This window comes from Quercus robur, chromosome 11 (genome assembly GCF_932294415.1).
Source record: "Quercus robur chromosome 11, dhQueRobu3.1, whole genome shotgun sequence".
Lineage (NCBI taxonomy): Eukaryota > Viridiplantae > Streptophyta > Magnoliopsida > Fagales > Fagaceae > Quercus > Quercus robur.
Genome location: NC_065544.1, coordinates 17,133,530 through 17,147,799, shown reverse-complemented (window position 1 = coordinate 17,147,799; position 14,270 = coordinate 17,133,530). Strand labels below are relative to the sequence as shown.

The window sequence follows — 14,270 nt, the reverse complement described above, 5'->3', positions numbered from 1 at the left end:
TTGCCACCATTGTGGTGTGATTGGTCATATAAGACCTCAATGTCATAAGTTGAAGAGGGAACAAAACCATGTTGCTAGATCCCTTCCCAAAAATCCTAGTGGACCTAAACACATTGTTTGTCACCATTGTGGTGCCTTTGGTCATCTAAGACCTCAATGCTCTAAGTTTCATGCTGTTAAAAGAATCAAAAGACAAGAAAAACTTGAGCTTTTTGGAAGTTGTGCTAAAAAGAGTAAACTAGTTTTGAGTGAAAATAGCATGTTGTTAAAGAAAATATTTAATGCTCTTAACTCCTTGACTATGTGCATCTCTGGTTCTCATTCTTCCAACCCTCGTCTCACTTTTCTTTAGACACTCATTCCAAACAATCTTTCCGTTTGGATGAGGAAGGGTTCCTATGGTTGAGCTTTTACTCTTTTGGTCCTTAATCTAATTCTTTCGATCTTTGTAGGACCTTTCATGCATTAAATATCATATCTTCATGCATTTTGTGCATCTTGCATTTATTTGTATGCATTGTTTTGTTTTTTTTATCTTACTTTTATATTTCAGTTTTGTGTGAGTAAAAAATCTAAAACCTCATAAAAAGTGAAAAATTCAAAAAGTTTGATCGTATATGTTTGAGCACATATCGCATATGAGTTTGGCCTTGTACCTTTGTACAAATGGCTTTATGCATTTACGAGCTTAGCTTGTTATTTTTGCACATATATCTTTATGGGAAAAATCTTGACATCTTTGTGTGATTGTTGTAAATCGATTTTCAAGCTTGTCATGAATGATTAGTCAATAGTCATGTTGGTTTTGATACATGCGTAGACTTGTGCTTATATCTCTTCCCACTCTTTTATTTTTATTACTTAAAGAGCTCAATAAATGTAAATCTCAAAATGAAAAGAGATAATGAGCTGTAAAAGCTGTAGCACATACTTATATTCAACTAGGAAAAAGGGAAAGCAACTTATATGAAAATGTATGATGCCCAAAAAGCCAAAGGCTTGTTCATCAAATTGAAATATCACAAATTTCTGACATCGATCTCAAAATGAGATGTTTTGATTCAAAATAATCAAATGTTATGAATTGTAAAGAAGCCAAATGAAAAGCTTCATTGTATGTAATCATTTTCTTGTGGGAGGTCATATATGTTCATTTCTATAATTGAGATAGACCACTTGACTTAGTACTAGTTGTGTATGACTTGATTGAATTGATTATTAAAGTTTCACTCTAAACTAAGGATTATTCCACATTTGATACACATACACAACACACATGCCTAATGTTTAATGAATATCTTATTCATTTGTTAGATTGTACTTGTCTAAATGTGATGTGTGTGTGCTCAATCATATATAGGTTAATCCAAAAAGATTTTTTTATCATTTTATATGTTTTTGGAAGTGATTTTTATCACTCTTTGTGTTCATGTTTAGTACTTACTTTGTTTTTCATTGTTTAAACATGTTCTATTTTGAAAAACAAGTGTCAGAATTTTTGGCTACTCATTTTGGCTACTTGCATGAGCTGCCAGCAAGCTGCCAGTTTTGGCTACTCATTTTGGCGGCTTGCAGCCACGAGTTTAAGTTGCGAGTTTTACACAAAATGGTTTCACGACTCACTCGCAACTCGCCAGTCACGAAATGCCCAGAATCAGCTTTTTAAAGAGCTTTTCGTGGGAAACTTGTTTTAAACCTCTCCCATCTTCTCTTAAATCCCTCTTTCAATATTTTTACATCTAAACCCAATCAATTTGAATGATTTTTTTCATTCCATTAACATTTTTAAGATAATTATGAACTCTTTTCATTAATTTTGATCCTTAGATTATGTTTTGGAGAGTTTTGTACTCTTGGTTGGGATTTTTATCATAGGGGTTGGGAAAACTTATTTTTTTGTCAAATTTCTTCATGGGATTGGTTTCTTTTGCTGATTTGCATTGGATGCTGGCCCCTTATGGCAGAAAGAACATGTATTAAGGGTGGATTTCATGATGTTCATGCATTATTTCACATTATTATTCATAGTATGCATGCTAGGTGTTTGATAAAATGCCTCTTAGACATTTTCTCGCTTGTTTGGACTCCAATGAGTACCAAATTTTGGGGATTCTCATGTTTCCTTATTAGGAATATGTTTGATTCATTGGTTGTGTATTTAACATGCCCCACATGTGCATTTTTCATGCATTGGTCTTGACCTTGCTTCTTCATCCTAGCATGTCATGTCTACCTTATGCTCTGTAGCATTTTACATTGTCTTAGGTTTGAACTTCATTTTCTCATTCATCTTGCGCCCCTCATGCATCATTATCATTGTTCGTACCTCCATCTCTTGCCCTCGTTTCTTCTTGACCCTTTGTCTATTCCTGACAAAAAGGGGGAGAGTATACTTTAGAGAGTATACCGGAGTGTTTTGTCATTTCTATATGACTCTTGTGCACATCCTTAGGGGGAGAAATTCTATTTCTCATGCACATTTGTAGGGGGGGAGATATTCCATAGAAGATATGCATATACCAAGAGGGAGAAGACATTGAGATAATAAGAAAACTTTGTTCTGTTTGTTTTCTTGTTGGCTTTATGGTGCTTTGAGTTATGCTTTGTGGTTCTCATCGCATCATGTTTTTGTTTTAAACATGCATATATCCCTATGCTATTGTGCTTCATTGAATGCATATTCATATGATCATTTGCTTTGCTATGTGATCATTATAGTCATTTCTATATGACTGTTTTGGTGTATGATCAAGTTGCTCACATGTTTCACATCATGTTTACTTGATCGCAATTTACTTGTTACATTATACTTGTCATTTTATTACTTGCTTTACCTTGAGGGTCTAATGTGTTTTGTGTAAGTGTTTCAGGTTACAAGTATATATGTTCCAAGTGTATCACAACTTCTCATCACTTTGAAGGGGAGAAACTTCAAGCACTTTTAGTTTATATTGTTTAAGTTTATATTTAGTATTTTGTGGTTTGTATCCATGTTACTTTTGTAAGCTTTTAGGGTTTATTTCCTGTAGGCTTTATGGTTTGTACCATGCTTTATGCAGCCTCTATATTTTTGTTAAATCAGTACTTCTATCTAAATGTCATGCATTTTCCTGTTAAGTACTGTCACTCTTGTACCCTTGTAGGATTGTTCGTAGATACATATACTTGGTGTATTATGCATTGGTTGAGTGTTGGGCATACAAGTAACTTGCATTGTTCTTGTTAGCTTGTATGTTCAAGTGTTTATTCCAAGTGTGAATGAGCACTGTGGTCACTACCTTGCAGTGATTACTTGTTTGATCAAGCCATGATTTGTTTCTTAACTTCATCTTCGCTTGATCACTTTATGCTTATTTCATATGCATTTCATGTTTTCTGCATACAATGATCATGGTGTATTGTTGTATTTTGGGAGTTTCATGCTCATATGATTCAAGTGCCTCACAGTTTCTAGAATTAGGTGTGAGTGAGTTTTGCTCAACTGTTCCCAACTCACATGTTAAGTCTAGAGTCTGTTTTAGGGTTTTGTCACGAAATAACCAAAGGGGGAGATTGTAAGGTTGAATTTAATCAACCATTTTGTTGACTTTATTCCGTGCCAAATTTGCTTGTATTTCAGCAATTAGTAACCCTATATTTAGGTGGATTTGTTGTAAGGGTAGTGAGTGAGATAGAGTGTTGAATGCTCAAGAGTGTGCAAGAAAACAGAGTCTCGCGGTTGGATCTCGCGGGTGACTTGCGGCTGCAAGCCGCCAGAAGCAGCACACGTGCCAAGCATGCCAGAAGTTGAAGCGTCATGCTAGCTGGAGTACTACAGGACAAAATAGGACAACTGGCCGTTCTGTTATCGCACGGCTGGATCTCGCGACTCAGTTAAGCCGCGAGGCCAAGCCGCGAGCCAGCCCTGTTTTGAAAAACCTGACGTTTCACATTCCTTTCTCACCCTAGTATAAATACCCCTTATACCCACAAAAGAAAGAGAGTTTCCAGAGAGAATTTTGAGAGAGAAACCCTAGAGTAAAATAAGATTGATTCATCTACAATCTTTACATAAGAGTCTCTTCAAATTTCTCAACTCTCTTCATCTCCATTGTTAAACCCTTAAGAGGTCTTTTATCAAAACCTATTCTCACCATATCCATTTCTGTGAGAGGGCTGTTTGGTGTTCTAGGAAGCAGTTAGGAAGGAACCAATCTACATTGGTTGATGCTATGGTCAAGTAGCGGAATCCGGGAAACTAGAAAAGAAATAGGTTCGGCGCAACCTCATTGGAGCAAGAAGCTTGGAGGGCTTAGGTGCACTGGGTAGATTAGGCTTGGAGGGTCTATTACTGTCCATGTATCCCAACTACATTTTTTAGTGGATTACTTACCGCTTGGAGGGCGGCGGAGAGGTTTTACGCCGAGAGCTTCGGTTTCCTCTTCGATAACATATCGCGCGTTGTCCTTGTATTTGCATCTTCCTTCCCTTTTATCTTTGCCTTTTATTATCTGCTGTGGATTGTGATTTTAATTGGCTTAGATTGTTTACCGATTCTGTTTATAACTTTTATTCATTTTCCGCACACTAGTTGTTTGACATAAAACTTGAATTGGTTATTTTGTAATTGTGGGTCTAAACGTTCAAGGGTGTTTTACACACTCTTTGAACTTTCATATTATTACCATATATTTTTGTCGTTAACTTGATATAGTTGTTCTGATTACAAGATGAAAATTAGGTTACAGTTTTCCTTTCTTTTCCAATATTAATATTGAGGCAAATTAAGCTTGAGTTTGACGGGTTCTGAGTGGGAGGAAAATACAACTTGATAATCCAAAAGGAAAATATTGTGGGAAGGTAATTAATTAGAGCAAAAAAAAAAAAAAAAAAAAAATCCATGCAAGGAGGTTCTAAGTACGTGCCTCAGTTATAACTTATAAATATCAGTACGTATAAGCGCATAGCTCTTTCATTCATGCTAATGTTTAAAGATTTTAAATTCTATAAGAATGTGGTGTAAAACTAAAATTTTATACCCTCCAATCCAAACATGTCATAACATTATCTTATCACATATTAAAAAATAAGCACAACCACATTTAATCAATTCTAATATCCATCTAAAAATCCAACTCCACCATGTTATCTTGACAACTCATATCAAGATTAGTTTAGATTGCAACTCAAATTTAAATTCACTTATCAAGTAATCAATGGACCATACACTATGGGTTGGGTCAAACTGACTTAATTACTAACACTTAGAAATCAAATTGATCATCTTGACATGAACTTTCTTAGATTTTTATTTTTTATTTATAATAATGGGAGAAAAATATTTACTCTGAATGTGAAATTGCACATGTACCTGTCATCTCCCACTTGCTCAATATGTCCTTTTGTGCATGGTTTTGTCCACTTACATGTAGGGATTTGACATTTCAATTTGTGAGAAAAACACATAAGAAACATGGGCATATAATTCTAGATAACAGAGAATGGCTTTTGTGAACTATTCTTTTACACGTAAGAGCATCCACAACAGATGTGACAAAAATTATGTCTTTTTGCCACACTAAAGACCTACTTTATTAATTAAGTACATATGTAATATAGGCTTGATAACAGTTGTTTGTGTTTTTGGATAAAATAATAAGATAAGGTATGTAACCAAGACAAACTGTTTTGCATCTAAAAAATGAAGATGTTAAAAGTGACAAATTACTGATTGTAGAGTAAAAAAATGAATCAAACTCAAGACTCTCTTGTTTTAGTACCATGTTAATTTACCCATCATCTGAAAAGTTTAAGCTATTAGCAATAATTATGTAATACCCGAAAGAAAAAAAAAAACTTAAAAGGAGGGTATTTAAGTAATTTTCTTTTGTGAGGCCAATTTTATAATTTATAATTATAATGGAGTTTTTAGAAAATGAAGTTGAAACCCTAGCTATATATAAGTTTATTAAGTCAACGTACATGGAGAGATATTTTGAGAGAAAAGACTACCCAAATGACTGAAGTAGAGAATGATTGACTATATCCTTGAATTAAGTTTGATCAAATTTAGAATCTATGTGGTATTAGAGTTTATATATATATATATATATATATATATATATATGGATATTTTGGCCAAGAAGTGAAACTATTTAAATATCTAATGAATTTTACAATCTGAACGGAAGAAGGGATAGAGAAAACATATGGTCAAGAGGTGGCGTAAAATACTGTTTCGATAAAAGATATTCTTTTCCTACGCCACTATTGCGTTAAGTATAGATGGATATACAGAAAATTAGGCATGGTCGTGGTGGTCCGGTTCTACACAGTTTCTGCATTCAAAAGTTGTACTTTTGGTGAATAGGAAAGTGGATGATGCTGCAGCAGCAGCGTCATATTGATGATGTAAGTGTGTCGGTATAGATGAGGGCTAAAACAAGAAACAAGCAGCCTTAAACTTCTTTTTTATTATTATATTTTTTTTAGGGTTATACTAACGAGTGTTCTAAGGGCAATCATTAATAATCTGTTTTAGGAAAATTTTGATATCACTTTTATGGAAAATGAAAAAAGTTATTAAAATATTAATTACTTTTTTTATTTTTCATAAAAACTTTCTTTAAATGAATTATTAATCAATGTTTCTAAAAACACTCGTTAAGCTTTCTTTTTCTTTTTTTTGATTTTGATAGGAGTGAACAGGGAGTCAATGAAATCTGACAAGTCATAAATTATAGTGAAAAATAAATAAATAAACAATGGCTGTTTACCGTAAGGTACATGGCCTAGCTTGTACTTGGCGTTGTCTTCATCTCAAAAGATGATAACGGTGGCAGACGTAGAAAAATAAAAAAACGTGTATCTGAAGAGGAGTCCACGTGTTGCTCATCTTTTACAAGTGACTTTTTTTTTGAAGGGAACCTATAGAATGCATAAGGGTAAAAGTCGCTTACCAAAAAAAAAAAAGGGTAAAAGTCACTTGTAGAAGAAGAGCAACACGTGTTTCTCAAAAAAAAAAAAAAGAGCAACACGTGGACTCTTCTTCATATACACGTTTTTTTTTTCTGCCACCTGCCCCGATTATCATCTTTTGAGATGAAGACAATTCCAAGTACAAGGTAGGTCATGTGCCTTACGGAAAAACAGCTTTTTTTTTTTTTTTTTTTTTTTCACTATAATTTATGACTTGTCAGACTTCAGCGACTCCCTGTTCACCCCTACCAAAACCAATAAACAAAATATAATAAATATAATAGTAAAAAGAAGTTTAAGGCGGCTTGTTTCATCTATACCGACACACTTACATCATCAATATGATGTTGCTGCTGCTGCATCGACTTTCCTATTTACCAAAAGTACAACTTTCGAAGGCAAAAATTGTGTAAAACCGGACCACCGTGACCATACCTAATTTTCTGCATATCCATCCATGCTTAACGCAATAGTGGCGTAGGAAAAGAATGTCTTTTAACGAAACAGTACAGATACCGATAATATATTTTAATCCCTTCTTCTGTTCAAATCGTAAAATTCATTACATAGTTAAATAGTTTCACTTCTTGACCAAAATATCCACATTAAAAAAAAAAAATTTCGGTTAATGTGTACCTTTAAGTCATTTATTTTTTAAAATATTTTTTCAGAAATTGAAAAAATTGTCAATACTTTTTCAATTTTTAAATTTTTTTTTCTAAAAATAATTAATTATTGTGTGCCCTTAGGGCACACATTAGCAAAATTCAAAAAAAAAAAAAAAAAATCTCTAATACCACATAAATTCTAAATTTGACCAAAGAACAAGATTTCTTAAGCTTTTACATCAAGGGTGTTGTCAATCCTTCTCTACTTCAGTCCTTTGGGTAGTTTTCTCTCTCAAAATATCTCTCAATGTACGTTGACTTAATAAATTTATATATAACTAGGGTTTCAACCTTATTTTCTAAAAACTCCCTTATAATTATAAATTATAAAATTGACCCCCACAAAAGAAAATTACTTAAATACCCTCCTTTAAATTTTTTTTTTTTCCTTTCAGGTATTACAAATTCTAACATCTTTACATTCAAATTCCTATACTAACTTAGTTTAGTATGAAATTCATGTAAACCACCTTCACATATATCATTCAGATGACATCAGAAAGGAGAAAACTATGATTCTCAACTCAAAGATAGAAGAGAAAAGGGGAGGAGCTGTCACTGATATATGTTTGTTCATTTTTCTTTTAGTCCAAGAAAAATTGAAGAAATCTCTTCCAAATTTCATATCGACCACAATTTTATTGCCATAAGTTTTGCTCACATGCTTCTAGAAAATTAGAAAATACAAAAGTCAATTGTATCATTATAAAGCTTTATGGTTGTGGTTAATTAATGCAAGGTACCTACTTAAAGGTTGAAAAAAATAAATCAACCTTCATTAAAAGTTCCAAAATAACACCAAAGATAATCTATTAAAAAAAAAAAAATGAAGGAATGCATTCTCAAATAGACTTATCAAACGTAACCAAAGTGCATGCCTCAGCTATATCTATAAATACCTAAGCACATAAGCTCTTCCTCTCATGCCAGTCTTTTGAAGGACAAGAAGCATACATTAAAGCTTTTGCTAATTGCACCATTTCAACACTAAGTTGTTCTCTCACCTCCCAAAATGTCTCACCAAATTTGCATGGCTACTGCTCAAACCCAAAATCCAGATGCTAAGGTACATCGTCGCTCAGCAAATTATCGTCCAAGCTTATGGGGAGACCATTTCCTCTCTTATTCTAATAAATCCGAGGTATATATGTCTTCCACCTGACATGTTAGGCTACATAATAAAATTAATATTCTAATATAAATTGCTGTTCATTTCTTAGCCAATATTCAAATGTCATGGTCTTAAAATACATCATCTTTAAATGACAAAAGATGCTTATAAACAGTGGTAACATGTTTATATTTTATTTCGATTTCCAACTTTAGGAAACCATTGATTACTCGGAGCAAGTCCAAGGGTTGAAGGAAGAAGTGCAAAGGATGTTGATGGCTCCCATCGATAATCTTCTAGAAAAGTTGGAGTTGATTGATGCAATCCAACGCTTAGGAGTGTCCTACCATTTTGAAGGTGAGATTGATGAAGTATTACAACAAATTCACAAGTATCATTATACGTGTGATGTCCAAGAAAGTGATGATGCTCTTTACACCGTTGCACTTCATTTTCGATTACTTAGACAACAAGGTTATAACATTCCAAGTGGTAAGCACTCTTTTGGTCGGTTATTTGTTTATTTAAGAAAACTCACTCTATGTTTGGATGGAGGGAGATAAGAGAAAGGAGCAGGTGATTGGAATTTTCTAAATTTTAATGTATTCTGTCTTCCTTAAATCCTTCCCCTCTATTCTCCTCACCTCTCCCTCCTTCTCTTTTCATTCCAAACATATCCTTAAACAAGCTAAAAGTTAATTTTCATGATCAAGCATTCACTTCCATCATTATTTTCATATCATCTACTAATGGCTCACGCATGTCTTGTGCTGGGTGGTAAAGTAGATATCTTCAACAAACTCAAAGACAATATGGGAAACTTCAAGGAATCACTTACTAACGATGTGAAAGGAATGTTAAGCTTTTATGAAGCTACACATATGAGGGTGCATGGAGAAGATATACTTGATGAAGCACTTAAGTTTACTACCACTCACCTTGAATCAATGGTGATTAATTTCAGCCCTCCTCTTGCCACACAAGTAAGCCATGCTTTAAATCGGCCTATTCGAAAGTGCTTACCAAGGGTAGAGGCTAGGCAATACTTTTCTATCTACCAAGAAAATGCTTCACATAATGAAGTTCTACTAAACTTTGCAAGATTGGATTTCAACATGTTGCAAAAACAACACCAGAAGGAACTCAGTCATATCTCAAGGTAAGTTCATTAACTATATCTCACTACATTGGTGTTGTAATTAAGCTTTCATTAGACATGATTTGACCAACTAGTTTTTGTTGAAATTGTAATTTAGGTGGTGGAAAGGTATAGATGTTGCGACAAACCTATCTTTTGCACGAGATAGGGTGGTGGAGTTATACTTCTGGATTTTGGGAGTGTACTTTGAACCCCAATACTCTCTTGCTCGAAGGATACTTACCAAAACAATTTGCATGGCATCAATCATAGATGACATATATGATGCATATGGCACACATGAAGAACTCGAGCTCTTCACAGACGCAATTAAAAGGTTTAATGCAAGCATATAGGATCCTCTTCATCTCCATTTGAAATGGATTGATATCATGATTCAAATTAAATATTATAAATCTAAAGATGTATCCAATACGACAACATTTAAAATTTTAAATGATGGAGTACCCTATGCACTATCAAATTACAAAAATAAAATTGTAACCATGAAATGGATTTTCTCAATTTCTATTAGAATGGAGAATATCATTTTTCAAGGTCGTATCTTTACCAATAAGGATGTATCTTTACTTGTAAAAATATTAATTAAGCCCATATTAACCAATAGATGAAAAATAATGTTTTTAAAAATTAAAACGCTAAAACTATTACCACTTTTATAAAAATATATATTTTCTTTTAATGTATAACTGACTGTTGGTTTTTTTCATGTGGAAGTTTTAGAGTATAAAACTCATAGTGTTCCACACACAGAATTGATCCACACACACACACACACACACACATATATATATATATATATATATATATCAATTTGGTTATTGCCTTAAGTCCCAAAATACATGAAGTCAGCCCTGCCCTATTTTTAAAGTTTTGGGGTATAAGTCAACATTGCAAACATGATTCAAACGTTTAAATTTCAGGTGGGATATAAGTTGCATAGACCAACTCCCAAAATACATGAAGTTGTGTTATAAAGTACTCTTGGATGTTTTTAAAGAAATTGAAGAAGAGATGTGCAAGGATGGAAGATTATACTGTGTTTACTACGCAAAAGTTGTAGTAAGACACTATTAATTCACTTGAAACCACTCTATTTTTTTTCCCATTAATTCTCATTTTATAGTTATCAATATTTTATATGTTAATGTGACTAGATGAAAAAACTTGTTCAAGCCTACTTTGAAGAAGCCGTATGGTTGAAAGAAAAATATATTCCCACAGTGGAGGAATATATGAGTAATGCACTAATATCTTGTGGTTACCTCACGCTTAGCACCTTATCTTTTATTGTCATGGGAGATATCGCGACCAAGGAAGCATTGGAATGGGTCATCAAGGAGCCAAAGATTGTTAGAGCAGCATCAATCATATGCAGGCTAATGGATGATGTTGTTTCCAATGAGGTACATTTAGCAAATGTTATATAGCACGTATTATTAGTGGATCTTATTGAGCATTGTGGCTAAAATTAAGGGACGTTAATTATTCTTTAAAAAAAAAAAAATCATTATGTCACATTTGTGCTACACCTTAAAATAGTTAATCCAGTCACAATTAAGTTTCTTGTTGTTATTATAAATCTCAAATCAACCCAATATATATCTAATGTTAGACTCAACACACCTGCACGACACACACTTAATCAATATCCAATCAATTTGCGGCATCACAATTTTAATCCAATTATAAGATCCTCCTACGTGCAGTATGTACAAAAATTATAGAAAATATACAAATTCACTCGTAATAACTATCTTCTTACTTTTTCCAGTATTTTTACTTCAATAATGTATATGAGAGACTAGTTCAGTACTACAAGGAATTAGATCCACCTACAAATTGATGACATGGTTCAAATTTTGTTTTTGAATCTAGTAAATAGTATGTAAATTGTTAGGTCTTTTAAAATATTAAAAAAACACCGTATTAGATACACCTATAACTTTTTACTATTTAAAGCAAGAAATTGATTCATTTCAAATGGATCCACATATCCATTTAGGCCTAACAAAAAATGACACTTATTACATATTTTGGGAATTTATTTTTTTACAGTTTGAGCAAGAGAGAGGGCACGTTGCCTCGGGCATTGAGTGTTACATGAAGCAATATGGTGTCTCAAAGCAAGAGGTACATGACGAATTTCGAAAGCAAATCGTGAATGCATGGAAGGAAATAAACAAAGAGTGTCTTAGACCTACTGAAGTGCCAGTACCTCTCCTTACACGTGTTGTCAATCTTGCACGAGTTATGGATTTACTCTACAAGGATGAAGATGCATACACACATCTTGGAGGAGTGATGGTAGAGGGTATCACCTCAATGCTTGTTGATCCAGTACCAATTTGAAGATATTGATGCCAGTGCTCAATATGAGCACAAAATTATACCTAAGTTGGTTCCTTAAATAAAGATTTGATAAACTGTCCTACGAAGTCAATATAAAATAAATGTGTAAGTGTTTAGCGTGAAAATTTTACTTGTACTCCAAATTACTCTAAAAATTAGGAGCCCAATGTTTTTTCAGAATAAATGTTGTTTCAATAGGTGATTAATGTGTGAGAATTATTTCTACATTACTTTTCTCATACTGTTCCATTTTGTAGAACTCTGCTTTGTTAATCCACAATAATTAATATATGTTTCTTGTGCATTTGTTCTAACAATGAACAAATTATTCAATGCGACAACGCACTTTGTCTCTTCTACATAATAATATTTATCCTTTTTTTTTTTTTTGTAGTTTTAAACTTGTTTTTATTTAGTTTATATTTGAGCTCTGAATTTCAATATGCAATAAAAAAATTACGATTAATTCTTTTAATTGTAGATATTGAAAATCCCAAAAACCTAAGGTGATAAGAAAAAGGTTATTTTATTCACTTAATCATTATTCTAATAGCTCCTCACCAATGTCGATTTAAACTCTCCGCACTAAGTGAGGCCTAAATTATGACTTTTTTAATTTTGAGTAGGAGGTAGAATAGAGACAAGATTCAACTCAACATCATTGCTTTGACATAATAATGAAATATCAAGGAAAAAAAAGTAGATGAAAAGGAATCATTGAAGAAATTAACGTGATTCAGTCACTAAATACTACGTTCACAATATTTCATTGTTTCTTGTAATCTTTTTAACATTAAGCATGTGATTTGTTTTTAAAAAAAAAAAATTGTTAATGATCTAAACATGTGAATCTAGTCATGAAAATTGGAAGTTTTACTAACTAGCTAATTAACAAGTACAAAAGTCATCAATGGTGAAGTGAATAATGAAGCATTTATAGCAACACTTTCCAAACTTAATTAGAAATGCAACGTATCTGATGATGAACGAAAATTGTCAATGATTTGATTGCTCCTGATCATGTTGATGGATACCTACAGAATAAGAAAACAAGAACCAAACAAAAGGCACCAGTGTGGTACCGGCCAAAAACCTTCTGAAGGTTAAGTTAGTGAATGAAAAATCTCTAAGAACTCTATAGTGAGAGAGTTAGGGATTTTCTGCGTACCTTAGAAAGGAAGAGAACTATTGTTTATATAGTGGTGGGGAAGAGCCCAATATCCCGAGAATAGGGGGATTTTCCTTATGGGGAGAGGGAGAATTTAATGCTATCAAAATCTTAGGGATATTCTCCATTTTGGGAAGGTGAAAATCATGTGGTAGAGTCTTTGTGCATGATGCGCAAGATGTTTCCATAAATGTATCTGTGTAGACCACGTAGGGCCATGTAAGGCCACGTAGGGCCATGTAAGGCCACGTAAGGCCACGCAAGGCCATATGGGACCCGTTGGTATTTGTCCCCGTCAACTAGGGGATTCCATCAATTAGGGGATCCTCCGATTGCCAGGTAGGGAGATGCACTGTCGGCTTTGTTTTTGAACTATCCTCACGGTCGTCAATTCCTAAGGAAGCCGACAATTTCTTTGAAGTCATTGGCCTCTCGATTCTCCTATGGGCCTCAATTTTATTACCAAAAACACCCTTATCAGTATCCATAGCACATGTACATTTATTTTTGAGATAAATAGAATTTTACTTTAGTCTAACCTAAATATATGTGTATGAAGCTCACTCTGGGAGACTTAAACTCTGCCCTTGCCCCTCACACCCTACAAGCACCTATACTTGTGGAGTGATCACCGCACCAAGGGTGCGCAATGGTGTAGCACATGTACGTTGACACTTAGAGATTGATCGATATGATTGAATGGGGGCGCTATGTATAGTTTAGGGGTTCAAATGAACCCCTGAGCTGGCAATTGTTTTTTTTTTTAATATATAATTTATTTATTTACTTTTATTTAACCCTCATAAAATAAAAATTTTTACTTCTTGGCCTTAAATTTTTTTTAAGCCTAACTGA

General features: G+C 33.5%; 1 protein-coding gene across 1 annotated transcript; it reads left to right on the top strand.

Annotated features, from left to right (window-relative positions):
* The first annotated feature begins 8,499 nt into the window (after window positions 1-8,499).
* LOC126704560 ((-)-germacrene D synthase-like) lies at window positions 8,500-12,524 on the top strand. Its single transcript, XM_050403553.1, has 7 exons — window positions 8,500-8,766; window positions 8,952-9,228; window positions 9,523-9,895; window positions 9,993-10,211; window positions 10,819-10,957; window positions 11,053-11,301; window positions 11,954-12,524. The coding sequence occupies exons 1-7, from the start codon at window positions 8,638-8,640 to the stop codon at window positions 12,245-12,247; spliced, it is 1,680 nt and encodes a 559-aa protein (XP_050259510.1). The 5' UTR covers window positions 8,500-8,637; the 3' UTR covers window positions 12,248-12,524.
* Window positions 12,525-14,270: the final 1,746 nt, after the last annotated feature.